The following is an 18,529-nucleotide window of genomic DNA, read 5'->3' as shown; positions in this document are numbered from 1 at the left end:
AAACACATTTTCAGAACCCACAACAGTCAGTGAGGAACAGGGCAGAGGTCTCCAGTTCATGGCCAGCGTTGGGCCAATGAGCCCGGGCAGGACACCAGGCTGCCCAAGGAGGCCTGGCCGCAGCAGGCTCTGCACAGCCTTTCCCAGAAGGGGACTAAGCTGCGAAGCCACCCTTCGCCTGTCTTACACAACTCACAGCTTGCTGCCTGTCAGACGTACCATCAGCCACGCAGACAGCAGAACATGAACTTTTCAGCAGCCAAGACATCAAGTGAGCAGTTGCTGCAGGGAGGGAGGCCTCTGCCAAGGTGGCTGTGGAACTGAACAACTTCCACCTCCCTACTCTGCAGCAGTTGCCTCCCACAGCACAGCAGCACCACGTATCCGTGGGGCATTCTGTTCACTCTTAGTCCTGTACAGCCTGAGAACTCATCTGCGAGGACTCCACAGCAGGCGACAAAACAGAGGCACAATTCCCAGGCACAAGAGGCCACAGATTTTTATTCCCTTACCTCTATCTTCTGGGCTAGCAAGGAAGGTTTGAAGTTTGATTTGATCACCACCTTCACTTCCAGCTTGGTCCGACCCACCTCCCTCACCAGTGGGATCACACGGAAGGGGAGAATAATGTCCTTAGTGGTTCGATATCTGCAGGGACACAAACAACAGCGAACTCTGAGAAAGCGTTAACTCCCTTATGGTCCCAAATTGTACCACTTTCCTAAAGGGACTTTCTAGGGAACAGCTTAGGGACGTCAGCCAGAAAGGGAGCCATCCCAGAAGGAAGCAGCAGTACGATCTGTGCTGCCCTAGGGCAGCCATGGTTTCTTGAGTCCCAAGTTTTATATTGGGTTCCTGCCAATGTCCCTGTTCAAGGACTCCAGTTTTAAGCACTAAAAACCCAGATACAGCAAGGTAAAGGGTAAGGAAACCCACACCCAACACTATTGTTGTGGCAAAGAACACCATGCAGCTGGACTTCTACCACAGCTGTTAACACAGGATTTGGGGGACACTCTACAGAGCCCATTCTGAAAAGAAGGCAAATACATATTCGTTAGATGCTTGAGGGCTGCAAACCTGCCTGAGAGCAGCACCATTACTGCAGCAGTGAGCAGATACCAACACCAGCTTGTTCATGCCCCCCCCACCTTACCTCATGAGCTCAAACTCTCCATCTGGTGGGATGAAGCTGATGCTCCTCTCAGAATCAAACTTGCTGAGCCTCACGCACTGGTGGAAAGTGCAGTCGTCGATGGCAATTGACTGTTTGCCGCTAAAAATAACAAGCACGCGCGTTAAACAATTGCAAGCTGCAGCCCTGGTACCTCAGTGCAAATCTGTCCAGGCAGAAACTACTCTACAGAGCGCGTTGCCATTGCAGGCGTCCAGGGAATGGGGAGGCAGGGGGACATTTAAGGGACAGCAGGCTCTTGGCTCCGACTTCTCTTGTTTCACCACCACAAAGACCATACTTCAGGCAGCTTGTTTAAAAGAACTCTCTCCCCAGCGAGGAGAGAGATGAAAGTAGCACCCTTCCTGTCACAGCCACCCCGCAGTGCTGGGGTCTGCCAGCCAGCAGCACCTCATGGGACTCTGTGAGGCCAAGTCTTCTTGCAGCACACTTCAACAAGAGAAAACACTTTCCTGTCCACAAAGCTATCTCACTGCCACACAGCCAGGAGGTGCCAGGTTCAGGGAACTCCTGCTCAGAAATCTCTTCACAGCTGTTGATTTCCACACTGCTAGCAGGAGGTTTGATTCTGAACTGATTGGTTCCACAATATTATGCCACAAAAGTTCTTCTCTCTCACTACTAAAAATCTACACAGCTGCCACCTGTCCCCACATGGGTGCACCAGCCCCACCTGCCAGCGCTCAGCTCACCCCGAGTCCTAGTCTCGGAGTGCACTTTCCTCGCTACAGGTCCTGAGCCAGCCAAGAACTCCTCCCAGCTACTGAGAGGGACCAGAAAAGGAGAAGGCAGCAGCAACAGAAGAGGCAGCAATACAGAATTGTGACATTTAGGCTGCCTCAACTGCTGGGAGCAACAGGACAGCCATGCAAGTGTGCCGAGATGGTGTAAGGACCGCAGGTGGGTCCAGCTCTCCTAGGAACCACCACCACCTGCACAGTCAGAAGCAGACTGACCCCTGCTGACTGGCTGTTGGGTTACGCAACCCAAGGGGGCAGTCTGTGCTTCAGAAGTGGAGTCAGTCTCTCCTAACCTGTGGCCCAGATGACAGCCAGCACTAGCTGACTGGTTGCTGTTTCTTTGGAAAGCTGCTGGGAAAGCCCTGCTGCCGAGCACTGCTCTGGGGCTCAGGCAGCGTCACTTGGGGTTTGGCATTGCCACACGATAGATGCCAGAAGCAACCAGCAGCAGCTGTCCCTTTTGGTCACCTCATCACTAAATGCTTCTGGAGAGTGGCATCTCCAAGCTCTTGCCCACCAGAGAACCACCCCGCGAGAGTCCCTGTCCATCCTACTTCTGTAGCTCAAGAAAACAGCACATTTACAGGCAAAGGCGCTAACAACACAGAAGGTTTGGGACAGCATTACTGACTCTTCAGAGGCCGACACAGATGACATTTTGGCTAGGATATATCCCCACTGGGCAGTCACCTGAGGCTCATCCATTCTACTAGCTAGATTCAGGTACATGAAAGATGGCTTAAAGGTGACAGTGAAGCGATAGCTCTTGGCTTGGTTCTGAGAGAAAAGGCAAGTAGCAGCTCAGCTCCGTTCACAGGAACCATTGTGGAAAGTGTCTGAGATCCAAGTTACATGCACAAGTCACACAAAGCAAGAGACAAGGGGGACAGCAGAGTGCACACACAGCTGAAGCAATTATCTACCTTCCCAATTCACTGGGGGTCAGCAAAAACAAACAAAAAAAACAACCAAGAGAAACACAGTTGAGTTGCAAATGGTTAGTAAGAGAAAAGCGGTCATCCCTTTCCTTTTATCTCTTCACCCCAAGCAGGGGGTGAGGCTGGAAGAGGCATGAGACCTGTTTGCAGCCTCGGCGTGGGGACTGGGGCACAGCTGGGCTCCCGGAAGGGGTGAGCTCCAGTCACACCGACCCCCTGAACATCAGCAGGGCGGAATCACCCAGCACTGTCTGTCAGCTGCTCCAGTTTGGGGGAACAGTCCAGGCAGAGCAGGCTATGGTCGGGGGGCTCCCTCATTGCTCTTTGGGAGCAGCACTGCATCACCCTATGGATAAGAGTCTCTGTGCTGACCAGAACTGCTAGAGACACAAGTTTGGGGAAAAAACATCTTGGGAAACTGTTTCCAGCTGCGAGAACTCCACACTTAACAACGTGTTTGAATCTTTATACTTGGAGAGCTGTAGAGAAGCCCTCTGTATTGAGCCCCTCAGGCTGGTAGCCGACACAAGAGCTAACCTGCCTAGAGAAAAGCTAGCAGTAACATCTGACAGAAGAAAAGATTGGCTTCATCTGTCAGACCAGAAAAGCTACTATGTGCTGCCCTTTCATAAGAGCCCCTGGTGGCAAGTGGCTTTTACCCCAATGCCTCTTACCTTTTCCCCGTTTCATCCGCAGTCCCTTTGCCCTGTTTTTCAATGACAATCTTGTCATTCATGCCAAACTTGCACTCTGGCATTCCACTCAGGTAACTCTTCATCACGACTCTGCCAGAGACGTGGGCACTCAAAACCTGACCTGGTGGAGAGAAGGGCGCAGTTCAGAACACACACACACCTGGAAGGGGAGAAGGATGCCAGCTCTACAGCTCCTGCTTACCCTGGGGGGACATCAAGAGATTCACACTCTCCAGCACATCAAGAAACAGCTCATTGCGACGGTATTTGATCCCCTCACGTCTCCATCCAATCTGTCCAGTCACCTGGCTGGTGATCTGGGACTGCTCTTCCTTAGTCTGAAAGGAAGAAATGACATCTTAGACCTCTAGATAAACTCAAAGACTAAGAAAGCTTGCTCTAAATCTAAGAGCAAGCACTTGCCATTTATTACACACGAGTGCTTTTGACACCTAGATATGGGTACTGTCACTCCCCCCACGATTTGTTCATTCTCTCCTCAGTACAGCAAATCCTATGCCCAAGTCAAAACTCGTCATAACAACCGCAGGAAAGGCTCTTCTGTTTTGTTAGCTAGTCCACTGGGCACACCTAGGTGCAGGGGGGCATGGGCTCCACCATCGACATCAAATCATGTCTCAGACTGCCACAGCAACCTGTGTTAAGCGGAGAAGCAGCTGACAGATCAGTTCACGCCAGTTCCAACATGAAACCGCAGGGCCACAAGAGGGCTGGTCCCCAGGGACTGCTCCCCAGCAGCGGCAGTCATTAGTTACACACCAACATCACCCAGCACACATCTAGCAGTGCCCGGGCTCTACGCCTCCCGGGAGCACTGAGGATCACGTGAAGAAGCACTGGGAGGTTTCTTTCCTACCTGATGCTACAGGTGGGGTCCAGTCACACGCAGAAAGTCAGGAAGGAGATGTATAGCAGCGAGCGTGGTGCACACAGGGTTAACGGGCAAGCGGGTCAGTAGCAAGAAAAGGGAGGAAGGGAGAAAGAGGCAGGTTAGGCTTAAGGCTACCTCAGGACAGGAACAAAGCAGGCCAACTCATCATTAATTAGGCAGCTAATCAGCACAAACAAGATGAGGGGCTTTGACCTCTAGCTCCCCTCAGGAAACCCAGCACTCCTAGCAGTGAAATGGCTTTTCAGACTTGACCTGTTATCATCACCCAAATACAAGGTAGAGCAGGGGCAGTGACAGACCAGCCAAATACCACTCCCAGCAATGTTCCTAGGCAGAGGGGACTCCTCATGTTGCTGTTCTTAAAGCACGTCCTGGACATTCACCATGGCACAGACACCCAGACTATGAGAAGGATGAGGCACGCAGGACTGCAGGCATCTTAAGTCCGGGTCCTGTTGAAAGTTATATCCTTGTTCATTGTGCCTCTTCCACCAGAATGACTGTGGAACAGAAGTGGGTCCTGCCCCAGCAGCCCTGCACTGGGCCCACAGGGAGGGCAGAACATGACCTCAGCTTGACACCAGCAGTGGTTTGGTTTCACACAAGCTCCTGCCACAGACGTGGTCACTCCTTGAGCAGAGCCGTTATCACAACACTAATAGGCAGAGAGTTTTATACACCCCCAGGAACTGCCCAGGTGAGTGCTCAATGCACTACTATGTACCTGCCTTGTCTGTCCCACAAAAGCAGCCTCCTTATCTGCCTTGTTCAATGCTTTGTTCAGGCTTAAGAAGAATAAGAGAGGTAGATATGATAGTTCTCCGGCTTCCAAAGGGACACGGATCACGTGCTGATGTTCCACCTCCTGCAACAGCGTCAGTACCATGACCCTCTACTGGTCGCTACACAAAGCGAGCTGATGGATACGGGAGCAAAAGCTGGGATCACCCAGCAGCATGAGCATTCCCTCAGGACTGGGAGCTTCCCTGAGGATGAGTGAGTCAGCTCAAACGGGACAAGGATATCCAATTTGTGGTACTCCGTTACTGGCATGTTGACCAGGTTAAAGGCAGACACCCACCAGCAGGTTTCCTGGGCTCTGGCTGGTGGCAGCCCTCTCCCCATTCTAAAAAGTACTACCAGCATTTTAGCACCACAGTATGTCTAAGGTTTGGGGTAACACCGTAACTAACAGAGTCAACTAACTCTCACTCCCAGAAAGCATTTGGAGGGGAAGAAAAGTACAACATTCAGCTAGTTAATGAGACAGACAGAATCTGAAGTGTGAGAAGGGGGCACAGCTCCACCTCAAGCTGTGAGAACGTGTTTAGCCTAAGCTGGAGGGAGCTGTCTGAGCCAGTGCTGGCACCAGCTCTGATACAGGCCATCACATTGCACACCAGCACCTTCCAAAAATCTGTGTGCTACACTGCCCCATTCCCAGAGCACAGGGGCACTTCCCCTGCAAGCAACGCAGTACCAGCACTTCCAAAAAAAAAAAAAAAAAGTGGGCATTCAGAGGGCAGCAGCTCAGTAAGCCTCAGATCTTTGAGAACAAAGTCAAAAAGTTGAGCTTGGAAAGTCTGACATAGCTGTGGATTTTGCTCCTTCAGTTGGGAAGGACAGAAGCCCAAGGAAAGCACCACCATGAACTAAGCAGAGATAAGGGAACATGGATGACAGACCACCCAGTCCCAGATTTTGGCCCAAGATACCTGCCCGGAGCTGGCTGTAAGCAAAGGAGTTGCGCCAGATGAAGAGAGCAGAGAAGGGAATATGGCAAGTACTGTTTCAATTGTTGCCCTGGCCATACCGTGCCTGGAAAGGATTATTTCTGCTTTTTGAACTGGGCTGCAGAAACTTCCAACGCAGACCAGAGTAACTGCTTACTTATGAGAAGCTCTAGTCCAAAACTGCTTGTAAGGGAAGGAATAAGCCTGTTGTTGAAAGCAGCAAGATGCTGTGACAGTGGTTTGCACAAAACAGCACAGAAGTTTGTTAAAACAGACAAAAGAAAAACAACACAAAAAAAAAAAAACCAACAAGAAGAGAGCTAGGGAAGGAAGTGAGGGTGGTGGTTAGTTTTGAGTTTTCCTAGGAACCGGAAACTGAGCTGACTCAGCTGACTCGAGTGCTGACTGCCCAAAACTCCGATTGCAGAAGCGATTTACACCAAGGCTCGGGATAGGGACCGAGGTCGGATGCACTCACATCTGGCCACCGATACACACATTCCCTCTTGCAAAAGACTGTTTGCTGTTCTAGCAGGAAATATGGTGCTCAGAGGCAGCTTCTCTCTCACCTCCTTCTTGAGAGATGCAGCCAGTCTTGCTACTAGTACAGTAGAAGTTTAAAGAGGAGTTCTGGGAAAGTCGGTGTTGATGAACAGAGCTGAAACAGAACCTCCAGAGACTTTGCCCCCTCCTTATCCTTAACAAGGCCAGTCGCCGGGCAGGCTCTTGTTTAGCATTTTACTTCTGTGTGTACCTTGGGGCTGCAGCTTCACCCAGCTCTCTGCTGCGGTCAGCTTCACTACAAACTGATTCCCAGCTTTCTCCCTGACTCACCTGCCACACAGGGAGAGGACCAAGTTTTAGGCTCAGTCCTCATAGTGAGCTGCACAGCTGTGTTAGATGGACATGGTGAGCATTATTCCTCAGGGACAATAGAAACAGTGACTGTAACAGTCCTTGAGTGCCAGAGGCTGAGCACAAGCTGTCCAAGACGGGAAGCCTAGTTTTGAGGACCACAGCCCGGAGCAGGATTAGAACTAATCTAAAACACATTCCCGAGAACAGTCCAATTTCAGTGTCTTTTTCCCAGGTGCCCTTTATCTTCCACTTCCATGTAAGCTTTGTTGCAAGGGTTAATGCTGTGCCAAACGCACAGCAGAGATTCTCATCTCCAGCATGAGAGAACTCAGACTGTGCCGATGCTGATCTGCAGCAATATTCAGGCAGCAGCAGAGTAACATCAGCTGCCTGACAGACAGCAAGATGCACAAGGAACACTTCATTATGTGGCAGGCTGAAAGCCTGACAGCTCAAAGCACTGAAGTCTGGTGGAGAACAGACCTGCTCAGCAAGACTTGCACACAGAAGAACTATTTCTGGTTCAGCAGGTAGATTTGTTTATCCCCTGTCAGAAGCTGACAGCAGAGCCTGAAGCCAGCAATCATTTACATGCGAGGGACTGGCATTACCCAGCTCAGGGCCCTTCCTCCCGCATCTTACCATGTGCCAGGGAACACCAGACCACACGAGCACAGACACGTAGAACGAAATGCCAATGAGCTACATCCCTGTCAGGGTGCTCCCAACCTACTCGGGGACTTCCACTCAGCACAGGTCAAACGATCAGTTGGTAATTAAGACTCTACTTTCTCAAACTGGCTTCCAGAAAGTTAACCAGCAGAGCAGTGCTGTACCCCAAATTCCTGCAGTTACCTGACTCTTGATGCCTTGCTGAGTGATGAAGGTCTTCAGGGCCCCTGTTTCAGAGTTCTGAGGATAGCCAAAGTCCAGGATTTCTACAGAAGGGTAAAAGAAGTTTAGTTCAGAGCTGCAAGGTATAAACATGCTAGTAAGTCCTACAAGGAGCGAGCCAATTAGTGCACAGACACTGCTTACACGTTAAATTTCCAGGTAAATTGCCAGAGCATTCCTTACCAAGGGAAAAGAAACAGAGTAGAGAAAAGTACTAGACTTACTTCCCTGTGCAATATTTTGGAGAGGAGAGGTGATGGAAAACTGTTCAACTGATGAATTTGCTGGGTTTTAACTACAACTGCACTTCAGGACTAAACATCAACTAGTCTAGCCATGTGCACAGGGAGTTTTTCCAAGAACATCCAAAGGACAATAAAGAGGGTTTATCCAACAGCAGAGCAACCTATCTTCACAGCATTTTCTTTATGTTTTTGATTTTTATTACACCTTCATACAAAAATCAAAACCTAAAGAAAATAAAATAACAGCAGAGCAGCAGCGCTGCAGGATGATCAGTGTGGGAGAGAAACAAACACTAACTGCAGACAGCCAGTGCACTTAACCCCCCACTCCCCTCAAAAAGGAAGGGAACAACCCAGAAGAGATCTAGAGGGGAGAGAAGACCACTAACAAGATTCTGAGGAACACCACACCGGCAGGTTTTGCTGTCCCTGTGCCTGCTAGTGGACAGCAGTGACTGACCAAAGCAGAGGAACAGCAGCCTCTTGGCCTGCCCAGGGGGAACAGAGACACCACCAGTCACTGTGACCCTGGGCTAAGAACCCCAGGACACACACACGTGGCGCCTTGTCTGGAAAACAAATTGCAGCAGAGCTAATACCAAGTGCTCGTGTTATGCCAAACAGGGACAGCTCAAGGGCAACCTCCACAAGCAGGCTGATATCACGAGCAGCTGAAGGGACACTGTATTATTATTTGATGGGAAATCTGGAGCTGTATCACTGGGGGAGGCAGGGCTGGGACAGAGCAGGCTGGGTTTTATCGACTTCCCTCTGTCTCAGAACTGCCCCAAGAGGCAACCCAAGAATGGCAACCAGCTGCAGCCCGGGGTGACTGCTAGAGCCACCTGGGCACTGTTTGGGCTGGCTGGCCAGCCAGCCTTGGAGGAGCTAATGATAGCCCTCTTTATCTACATCAGTATAATGACAGCCCTACACCTACACAGGATCCACTCAGGAGCTGGGGTCCAGTACCAGCTGCCTCGTTTATACAAGTGCACAGCTCCCAACGCTTCGCAAAGCGAGCCACCACCAGCAGAAGGCTATGGGCTTGAGATGTTATCTACGGTTACAGTACAGGGGGCATCAGAAAGCAGAACAAGTAATTCTGAACTCAGTCATGCATGTTAAGAATACTTCAAGGATTATTACTACATCAAACTCAGCTAAGGGTTTTAGAATGACCAAGTGCAATATCACATAACAGATAAGGGAAATGCCTCACCATCCAGTAGCTCATAGATCAGCACAAAGTTGTTCTTTATGTTCTCCTCACTGATCTTCCCGAAGTAGGCAGTCATCACGTCACACATCTTGTAAAGAAACTCAAATACCATGGCAGCGTTGACATTCTGCTTGGTGACAGCAGCCAGCCAGATGTTGGAACGCTTGACATGGAAGAAACTTGTGCGGGCGATGTTGGTGACAGGCGAGCGTACCTGCTGCCGTGCGTGGATGACATTGACGCGGAAGGCGTCGACAGCATTCCGCCTACGAGACCATCAAAGGTACATTAGCACAGCACACACGGAAACAAGCACAGTTCTGCTCATGCGATTACAGTCAGACACTGAACTACACACACTGAGCTCTCTCAGGAAGGGTGCCTGGGGATGTCTAAGAGAGGTAAGTGAAGGCTCCGAGCAGAGTTAGACACTAAATTCTGCACAAACTAAAGGAGAGACAGAGCACTACTGGTCTCTAAGGAACTTTGGACTACAGGGTAACTGTAGTCAGAAGGAGAAGCTAATCTCCATGTGAAGTCAGATGGCAAAGGAACCTTCCCTTCAATTGATTTTGCGAGCACTCACAACGGATTGCCATAGCTGGGAACACACACGGTAGCAGCTATGGCTCAAAGAGCCCAGGTTTGACTGAACACCTAGTTACTGTCTACTCTGCGTGCCCAGGCCTTCACACTCTTGCCCCAAAGCAAGCTGTAGTCTCCCAAGGTATTTGTCAATTTGTCTGGCAGTTCCTCCCAGACATGCCACTGAGGAAAAACCAGCAAAGCCCAGCTGGGTCACCTGAGGGAAGTCAGTGCCCGGAGTTCTCGGACCCACCTCACCTCCATACCCCAGGCACCTGAGAGGGCAGCTCAAAGCAGCAAGCAGGATTAGGAACGTTTTTGGCTTTCCAGCTACACATCCTCTCAAGCCTGTTAGGCTTCAGAAGAGGTCTCCTGCACACGGACGTAGGGTCCCCACAGTGCCACGTGCCAGCAGCAGGGCGTTACGTGCACGGGATGGTCCAGTACCATTCCCAGCAGAGGTTCTGCAGTGCTGAAGAGGTGCTGTGCCAGGTTCCCCAGCTGCTGCCAGCTTAATCCAAACTGTCTACACACTAGTGACAGGGAACAAACCTCTCCTGGGTGAACAAGGGTGTCTGAGTGGCATTCTGGATACCAGAAACTAGAGCTTCCTTATCCGGTAGCTACAAGTCAGGATAAACTTCCCAAATTAAGTTAAAGTCCACCAAATCTAAGAACACAGGAAGGAAGCCTGAGTGCTACACATGACAAGACTGAGACTTAAAGCAATAGTCTACACACCAAGACAAGACTCATCTAGTTGTGCTTTATTTCTCACGCTCTTAGACATTACATAGAGCAGGGGGGTCTTGACTGCAGCACCAAGGCCACAGTACTGATTATGCAGAATCATGTTTGAGAGCAGACAGTAATAATATCCTTGCAAGCAAGGATACAGGCTTACAAGTGTTCATAAGCGTTGAGGGTTGTCAACAATCCAGCAGACAGTTCCAAGTTTGAAAACAAAGGATATTCAAAGGAACATATGGTACCACAGGAGGCATTTGCTCCTTGAAGGTCTGGGTACTTATGTAGAAGCTTCATCAGTAAACACGCTCCCCCGTAAGCAAAATTCTGGCCTTCAAATACTTCTCAGTTTTTATGGCTCCAGAAGGTTTGCAAGTTTGAGTTAAATTAGTATTTCATTACTACTTTAGTTTTTCCCATAAGAAAGTAATTTAATCTACTATAAAGTAACAATATCCAAAAGCCCCATTCCTCCCCTTCAGTAAGCCCTTCCAGGAAGTTCAGCTTCTTCTGGAGCATCAGCCCTCCCCGCCTCGAGTTCTAACCCACCAGAACTAGTACCATAACCAGCAGCCAGGCTGGGGCGTGCTGGAGGAGAAGCCTGGGGTGGGTACAGCCTCTCTAGCCCACCGGTCGCCCGCTCTGCAGTGCCAGTCACGGGCTACCACGCGTCTCTTACCTATTGCTACAGCGGCCAATGAGATGGGATGGACAGAAATGGCGCCAGCGGAGAAAGGAGGAGTGACAGCAACAAGAGAAAGGGTTAGAAACACACACACACAAGGCACAATGAATCCAAAGAGATAAGGAGAGACCAAACAGCACCCCCCTCCCTGCTCCTGGGCACACTGGAGCACTGGATGGACAGGAACAAGCTGTGGCAGCAATAGAGCCCTGGCAAGGTACAACGCTGACATGCCGTGGCCAGGCTGCCAGTGCGGACAGACTCATGTCTGGTTGAATTTTAGGGCTAACTGGGCATTTAGCGCAGAGGAGTCGCATCCGTATCACATCAGTGATACCAATCTGCTCTGCTAATACACATAGCAGGCCTTGGGGGCAGGGGGAGAACCCCCGAGCCTCAACTCAAGGCATCGCCTGGGGACCATAAAGTGTCAGGTATCTTCCTCCGAACAGGACCGCAAGCCTGAGCGGGCATTTCTCTGAGAATACTCCTTGTTGAAGCTGTTTGGGTTGATGCTTTCTGGCTTGTCCAGCCAACAGGAAACACAGCAAGTTCGATAGAGCTGGAGCACATCTGGAGAGATACGGCACATCCTGCCAATTCCGACACTGCTCTATCCAGCTTGCACTTTTTCCTTAAGGATCAGGAGCCATGAAGCCAAAGTGATGTATTAGAAGCTTAGAAACCAAATGCCTATTACATTTAAAGTGCATGCAGTTTGTCATGTAAGCTGCTCAGTTTCAAATAGATTATTTTTATTAAGTAGCTACATTCTTAAATGCAGGTAGGTTCTCCCAATGACTAAGTCACTGAAGAACAAGGTACTTGATCAGAGTAGAACCCTCCATGGTATCCTGAATTAAATGCATAGCGCTTTGCCTTTTTTTTTTTTTTTAGAGGCTGCTTCTGCATGCAGCTAGCTGCTGTATGGACAGATGCACTACATGCACTAAAGCCATTCTAAGTTGCAAGCAAAGAAACTCCAGGTTTTGTGGTACTTCTGCCTTTAACAGTGTCAAGGGAAAGGTTTCTTCATTGACCGTTCCTTCACTCATTAACATTTGAGCTAGAATGTGCTTATTTAGACTCTTAAACTATGCAAGGAGAGGGCTTCCCATAACCACAGATAACCTTTAATCTCTCCCCACACACAGACTGAGGCTTCAGAATGCCAAAGGCAAGTGCCAAGCCCAAGGACCCTTATTGGTCAATCACTTGTATCCCACATGAAGACAGGCAGTAGCTACAGATTCATGGAATTGCCTAGGTGGGAAGGGACCTTTCAGATCATCGTGTCATGAGCTATGCTCATTTCCCACCATGCTGGGTGGGCTCAGCCATCGGCACTTCAGATCTATTGTTTAGGAGCTAATGGTAGAGTGTTCTAGAAACTTATCGCCCGGTTGGTTGGCTGGAGACAGAGCTCCTACAGAGCTGAGTCCAAGCCAGAGTATCACGCCTATTCCTTTCTCTGCCTCCCTCTGCAGGTTCGGATGCTAAAAGCTTTTGAGCAGCCCTGGTATTGATGCTACTGTTCAGAATAGGAAATGGCAGATATCCAGACATTCAGCTTGCTATAGAGCTGAAGATTCTTAATTACTTGATTACACCACAAGATGAAACACAGCTATTGTGAGACAACTCGTTTTATAAGGTTATGCACCTAAAAAGTTCAAAACCAGGTTTGAAGGCCTGTTTCATAGGGAATCCAACACCCTGGGGAACAAACTTGGTTAACAGCCAGCACCGGCTCCACCTAAGTCACAAGAGTGACACTTTCACAGGAGCTGAATGGAGGATTTCACTCAAGGAAACACTGACTCCTGAAGTCCTGGAGAAAACACTTGAATCGTTTTGGCACCTTTTGCCAAATGAAAAAGTTAAGATAGGATCAGGCAGGAAATCCCATTTGCTAGTTTTGCCTGGCCAGCTGGCAGGAAGTACTTTATCACTTACTGAACACAAGTCACTCACTTTACGAGAGGAACGAGCCAAGATAAAAAGCTACAGAAGATCACCACATTAAAAATAACTACTTCTCTCCCCAGTTTACATCTCTACAGTCAGAAGGCCCTTTAAACTAAAAGGCCTTCTTGAATAAACATCAGTTCGAGTACAATCCTACCTTTAAGTGGTTTAAATTTGCAAGCCACAAAAAAGATATTTTTTGCCAGAAACTGCAGTAACAGTGTCCCTCACACCCCAACATATTCTCAAAATTTACCTGTAATCCAAACTGGCTCGGCTTAGTCACTGTGATACCTACTCATTAGGGGAACTTCACAAAGTCATATGAACTGCTGGCATACCTGGCATATGAACTGCTCTGAAGAGCTTCAGCTAACAAGTGTTCAAGACTGAAATGAGTTAGGACAGCAGAGAAGAGGCAAAACATTGCAGCCAGCAGTTCTCTGCTTCAGAAATACCATGCTTCCATGACTCGGTGCTGTGTGGAAGTCCTGGAATAACACAGTCAACCTTAGAGCAGCTACTTTACCCTGCCTTAATTGACTTCGAACAAACCAAGAGATGGAAGGCCCATTAGGTGAAACCTTATTACAGACACTGTGTCAACAGCTACTCCATCAATGCACAGTGCAAGCCTTGACTAGCTACTAGTTCTACCTCAACTTCTAACCTCCACTAGACAATCCACAACCAGAAGGGACACGCTTTTCAGACTAGAGTGCTCTGAAGGCAGACTGGCTTGACAGTTCTTTTGTAATTCACGGCAATGAGTTATTTCACTGCACATCCTACCACCATTCATTGCGGAAACCCGGTACAAACTTCTTTTTCCTAAAATGGCCAGAGGGATCCCTCTCATTGGACTTTGAATTAACACCTACCACAGCCCTGCTTCTGTTAGCTATGTTTTAACTGTTCACTTCAATTAACTTCAATGAACACTCACTAGGAAGAGTGGTAGTGTGCAAGAAAGCCAGCATGACCACTCTGTACCGGGTTCCTATGGCACTATCCACTGCCTTTAAGACACTGTGTTTTCAGTAAGGTCCCTCTGGGAATTAGCAGCCTAAGGACTGTACAGATCCAGTCTAAGCGAGCATCATAACACTTGTGTGAAGTATGAGACACCTACACTCTACTGAAGGCTTTCAGTGCTTCCCACAGCTTTAATTACCCAAGGAATGTAAGCTCTTCACGTACAAGGCTGCCATACAAAGCCGGGGGACAGAAAGCCAGCTCTACGTGTACAGCCACCATTACTGTGAGACTCCTTGCAGAAAGAACTTTCCAAGACCATAGACAGTCTTCTGCGTGCCTGTACTTGATGCTAGACATCCGTGTCTGAAACTAATTCAGAGCCCTGGTCATAGCGCGTGGCAGACAGTTCCCACGTTACTGCTCCCATGAAGCTTTCACGGTGGCAGTGAGACTGGCAGACTCCTGCAGCGGCAGTCTGTGTCACTGAAGCATCTGGAATAACTACCAGATCTCAATCATCTAAAAGAAACTCCCAGGTTTGTCTGCAGGCCATCCTTTACTACCATCTGTGGGTGACCAGGGTTTAACAAACTCTTTTTTTTCCTGAACTAAGCCTAGAGCAGCAAGTTGAGATGCAGTCTTACATGCATGCACAGCTAATGCAGAACAAAGCAGCTCTGGGTTGTTGTTCGCACCAAAATGAGACAGAAATGCAAAGACCAGGGATGCAACAGAAGCACTTACCCGATGTCATCCCGGTAGACTCGAGAGATTAAAACCTCTCCTTTGTGATTATAGATGAATAAGCCTCCGATCATGATGGAACTTTAGTCTTCTCTTCCCATGTTGCTTAAGACCTGAAGCAAGAGAGGGCACATATCAGTAGGCTGCATGGCAGCAAGCAGCACAGTACACACAGACTGACACTGCTGGCCATTAGCCAGGACACAGACACCTCCTGTCACACACATCCTTGATCAGGAGACAATTCCTACAGCACCTGTGGTGGTAAGGTCCCGACAGCACACATCCCAATGCCACCGGAGTAACGAACTCCAGCTGATTGCAGGGAGGGACAAGTGGAGGACATGCTCAGAGATGTTCCCCAGAGCCTGATGGTGTGGGCCTAACTGATCACCTAACTGATCTTGTTACACCTGGCCAGCATAGCCCATGGCCAAGGCCCAGCAGGGCAGCCAGAGACCCAGGAGCAGCTCAGATGCTGGAAAAAATAGCGTGCCTCAGGCTTACGCCCTGGAGAGGAGAGCACAGGGCTCCTCACTTATAAAAGACTATTAGAACCAGTATTTTTATTGGAGAGGAGGGAAGTAGCCTTATTGCTGCACCTATAGCTTACACTTTTTGATCTGCTGGGATTTTATATGGAAAAGTGTTTGTTCGCAACACACAGTACAGACTGTATGTACCACAACAGACCTAAGCCCTAACTACACACCAGTCTCTCTAGATCAGCATTCCATCGTGTTTGCTGTGTGTGCCGGAGGCACACTGTAAGGAGGACTTGGTGAGGAAGCCCCCTGAGAACCACACCTTGTTCCAGACCTAAGGAGCCACGTCTGGATCCCGACTGAGGCCCAGTGACTTGCTGAGCTCAGGTCTAGGCGAGCCCACACAGCCACCACACACCCCGGGACACACGGGGCCCTGAACGTGGCTGCAATTTGTAGCCAGGACCGAAGCATAAAGTTAGCACTGAAATAAGATGGAGGCTTACTTCTCATGCCACTCATCAGCACGGACAGATCAAGCCTCAAGCATTAGTAGGACCTGGCCTATTCCTTGAATGTGAGAAAAAACACAAGCCTGGAACCACAAGCAAATCAAAGACCCTTTATTTCTACTGTAAAGAAAGGTCACCATCTCCCCAGCGACCAAGATAACAAATCAGACACAATTCATAGTTAAGTCTTCTTGCACGCAGTTCACACCAGCGTTCGAGATGTCACCAAGCCTATCCCTGTACGGCAGGGGGTTCACAGCAGCACATACACCTTGGCTTATGACTGCTTTTACATACTTTTTATATATCCACGTTACAGCCTTTGCTGCTCCCGAGCAGCAGCACTGAGGAACACTTGGGAACCCAAACTGAGAGAGTCTGACCACAAGGTGCCATTGGGGTGGGCGATCTCAACCACGGCCCACTTTAACTGGGGTCTCAGAAGTCACCCTCTTAAACTGCTCATGTTCTCTTTCTTCAAAGGAACATTGTTTTGAAGAGAGCTACAAAGCTGGGAGACATTGATGTAGAAGCCAGATCCTTCATTGGATCCCATCCCCATAGTCATATGCACTTTACTCACTCAGGTCCAAGTCCTAATACCTGCCCCAGCAACTGCTTGGCTGGCTTAGACTAGAGAGAAGCACTACCGTTGTGACAGGAAAAGCCTCCTCACAAGCCTGGGGACGATCCCAGAGGTATCTCTCCACTTTGGCACTGCAGAGCCACAGATAACCAGCCATCTCCACGCTGCTGCCAGGGTGGGTGAGCTACACCCACTCGTCTGGGGTGGGTGGAACGGATAGGGAGAGGCCAGCCCAGAGACACTGCCCAAACCCACATGTGTTTGCTCAGGAACACAGCAAAAACAAGTTAAAGTGACCTAGCCCCAGATCATCTCACAGGTCAGGGGGGAAAAACCCCCACACACCCACAGAATACACACATCAGAGGGACAAAAGGACATCCAGGGCAGAAGCCTGAAATATTAAGAGTAACGCATCCTCTAGAAGTTATGTTCAAGAAATTAAAGTAGCTGCCTATTTGAAGGGACTACTGCAGACCCGAGTTCTGGGCTAGAACAAGATTTATAGTGCAGCATCTACTTTGAATTTCAGAAAGACAAAAAAGAAACTTTAAATTTTGTAAGCCGTTACGGCAACATTTTTAGCTACGCCCAATGAGTCCTCAGAGAGTAACACTGCACATATTTCCCTGCTATGGGTCTTCAGCTACCAGATGGCTGCTTCTGCTCATTAAAAGGGAAAACAAAAAAAGAATCAAAAAGTCAGTTACGTCAAAACAGTGAGAAACAGACGAGCAGTTTTCCCGGAGCTCACTGGTGAGCTTCCCAGCCTTCACCCCCACATCCTGACGGGCGAGTGTCTCTGGCCACCAACAGGCTGCCTCCTGCCACTTGTCAGTGGCTTCGCCCGCCACTGTCATCAATATTTTTTGATGTCTGAGACTCCACCTCACACAAAATAGGTTTCCAAATATGTTTTTCTTCCACTCCCATTAGTGACACTTTATAACTTCAGGATACCAGTATTTCACGTGGGTGCAGGGGAAGTGTCTGTAACCAAACCTGCTGAGACAGAAGCAGGTCCCAGCCGGAGACTCCCGGGCAGTCACCCCCAGAACAGCCGCTGCAGCTGCTCAGGGTCCACACGGGCAGCGAGGCCAGCGTCCCCGGCCAGGAGACAGGGACAATCCTGCTGGTCAACACAACAAAACCGGGTTCTCCGGTTTAAGGAAGCAGCTGTACACAGACTCCTGACATGGAACACACGTGGCCCTAAAGGGCATGCCGGAGGCCACTGAAAGGCAACCTGAGGGCTAGAACCCAAAACAGGGAGAATTTCTGAATGTAGTCACCCAACAAGCCTGGCAGATGCTGAAGCTGTAATTCAGCAAACATTCAAAAGGTCATTCACGCAGGCCAAATGATGGGGAAAAAAAAAAAAAAAGTACCATTATGACAGCTAAAGCAACTTGTTGCCCACTCCAGGAAATTCTTTCCCAATTAGCATTTTTTCATTCCAGATAAGAGACAAGGATGCCTGTTGAGACTGCTAGTGCTGGCTTCCACATTCGGATATGGCCTGCTGCTACCAAAGGCAAAGAAGAGTTCCTGCATCCTCTTTAAGACCCACATTATACAGAATAGTTTCCTGGAAGCTTATGCAACTGGCAAAGCTGGATCATATGAATCCCACAAACCCTTTCCAGAAGATTCCTAGAAAGCACATCCTAATCTTAAAAAAAAAATAATAATCTCCCTCTTGGGTTTTAATGCCGCTTAAGTTATTTGTTTCACTATTTTTAGCATAAAGGAAACGTCTGCTTTGATGAGCAACAGGATCAGACACACATCATATATGATACAAAG

General features: G+C 49.0%; 1 protein-coding gene across 3 annotated transcripts in view; it reads right to left on the bottom strand.

Moving 5' to 3' along the window:
* Positions 1–18,529, bottom strand: part of AP2M1 (adaptor related protein complex 2 subunit mu 1) — a 28,035-nt gene that overhangs the window by 1,964 nt on the left and 7,542 nt on the right. For 2 of the 3 annotated variants that reach the window (XM_074153959.1, XM_074153958.1), the window contains 7 exons: positions 15,141–15,253; positions 9,434–9,699; positions 7,928–8,010; positions 3,771–3,906; positions 3,548–3,689; positions 1,157–1,276; positions 513–648 (listed from right to left, as the gene is read on the bottom strand). In XM_074153959.1, the coding sequence (XP_074010060.1) occupies positions 513–648; positions 1,157–1,276; positions 3,548–3,689; positions 3,771–3,906; positions 7,928–8,010; positions 9,434–9,699; positions 15,141–15,214 (957 nt within the window). In that variant the 5' untranslated portion in view covers positions 15,215–15,253. Of the gene's footprint in view, positions 1–512; positions 649–1,156; positions 1,277–3,547; positions 3,690–3,770; positions 3,907–4,445; positions 4,452–7,927; positions 8,011–9,433; positions 9,700–15,140; positions 15,254–18,529 lie in introns of all 3 variants that reach the window. The other variant, XM_074153957.1, reaches the window with a different exon arrangement.

Source organism: Numenius arquata, chromosome 9 (assembly GCF_964106895.1).
Source record: "Numenius arquata chromosome 9, bNumArq3.hap1.1, whole genome shotgun sequence".
Taxonomy (NCBI): Eukaryota; Metazoa; Chordata; class Aves; order Charadriiformes; family Scolopacidae; genus Numenius; species Numenius arquata.
This window is presented reverse-complemented; position numbering and strand designations above follow the sequence as displayed.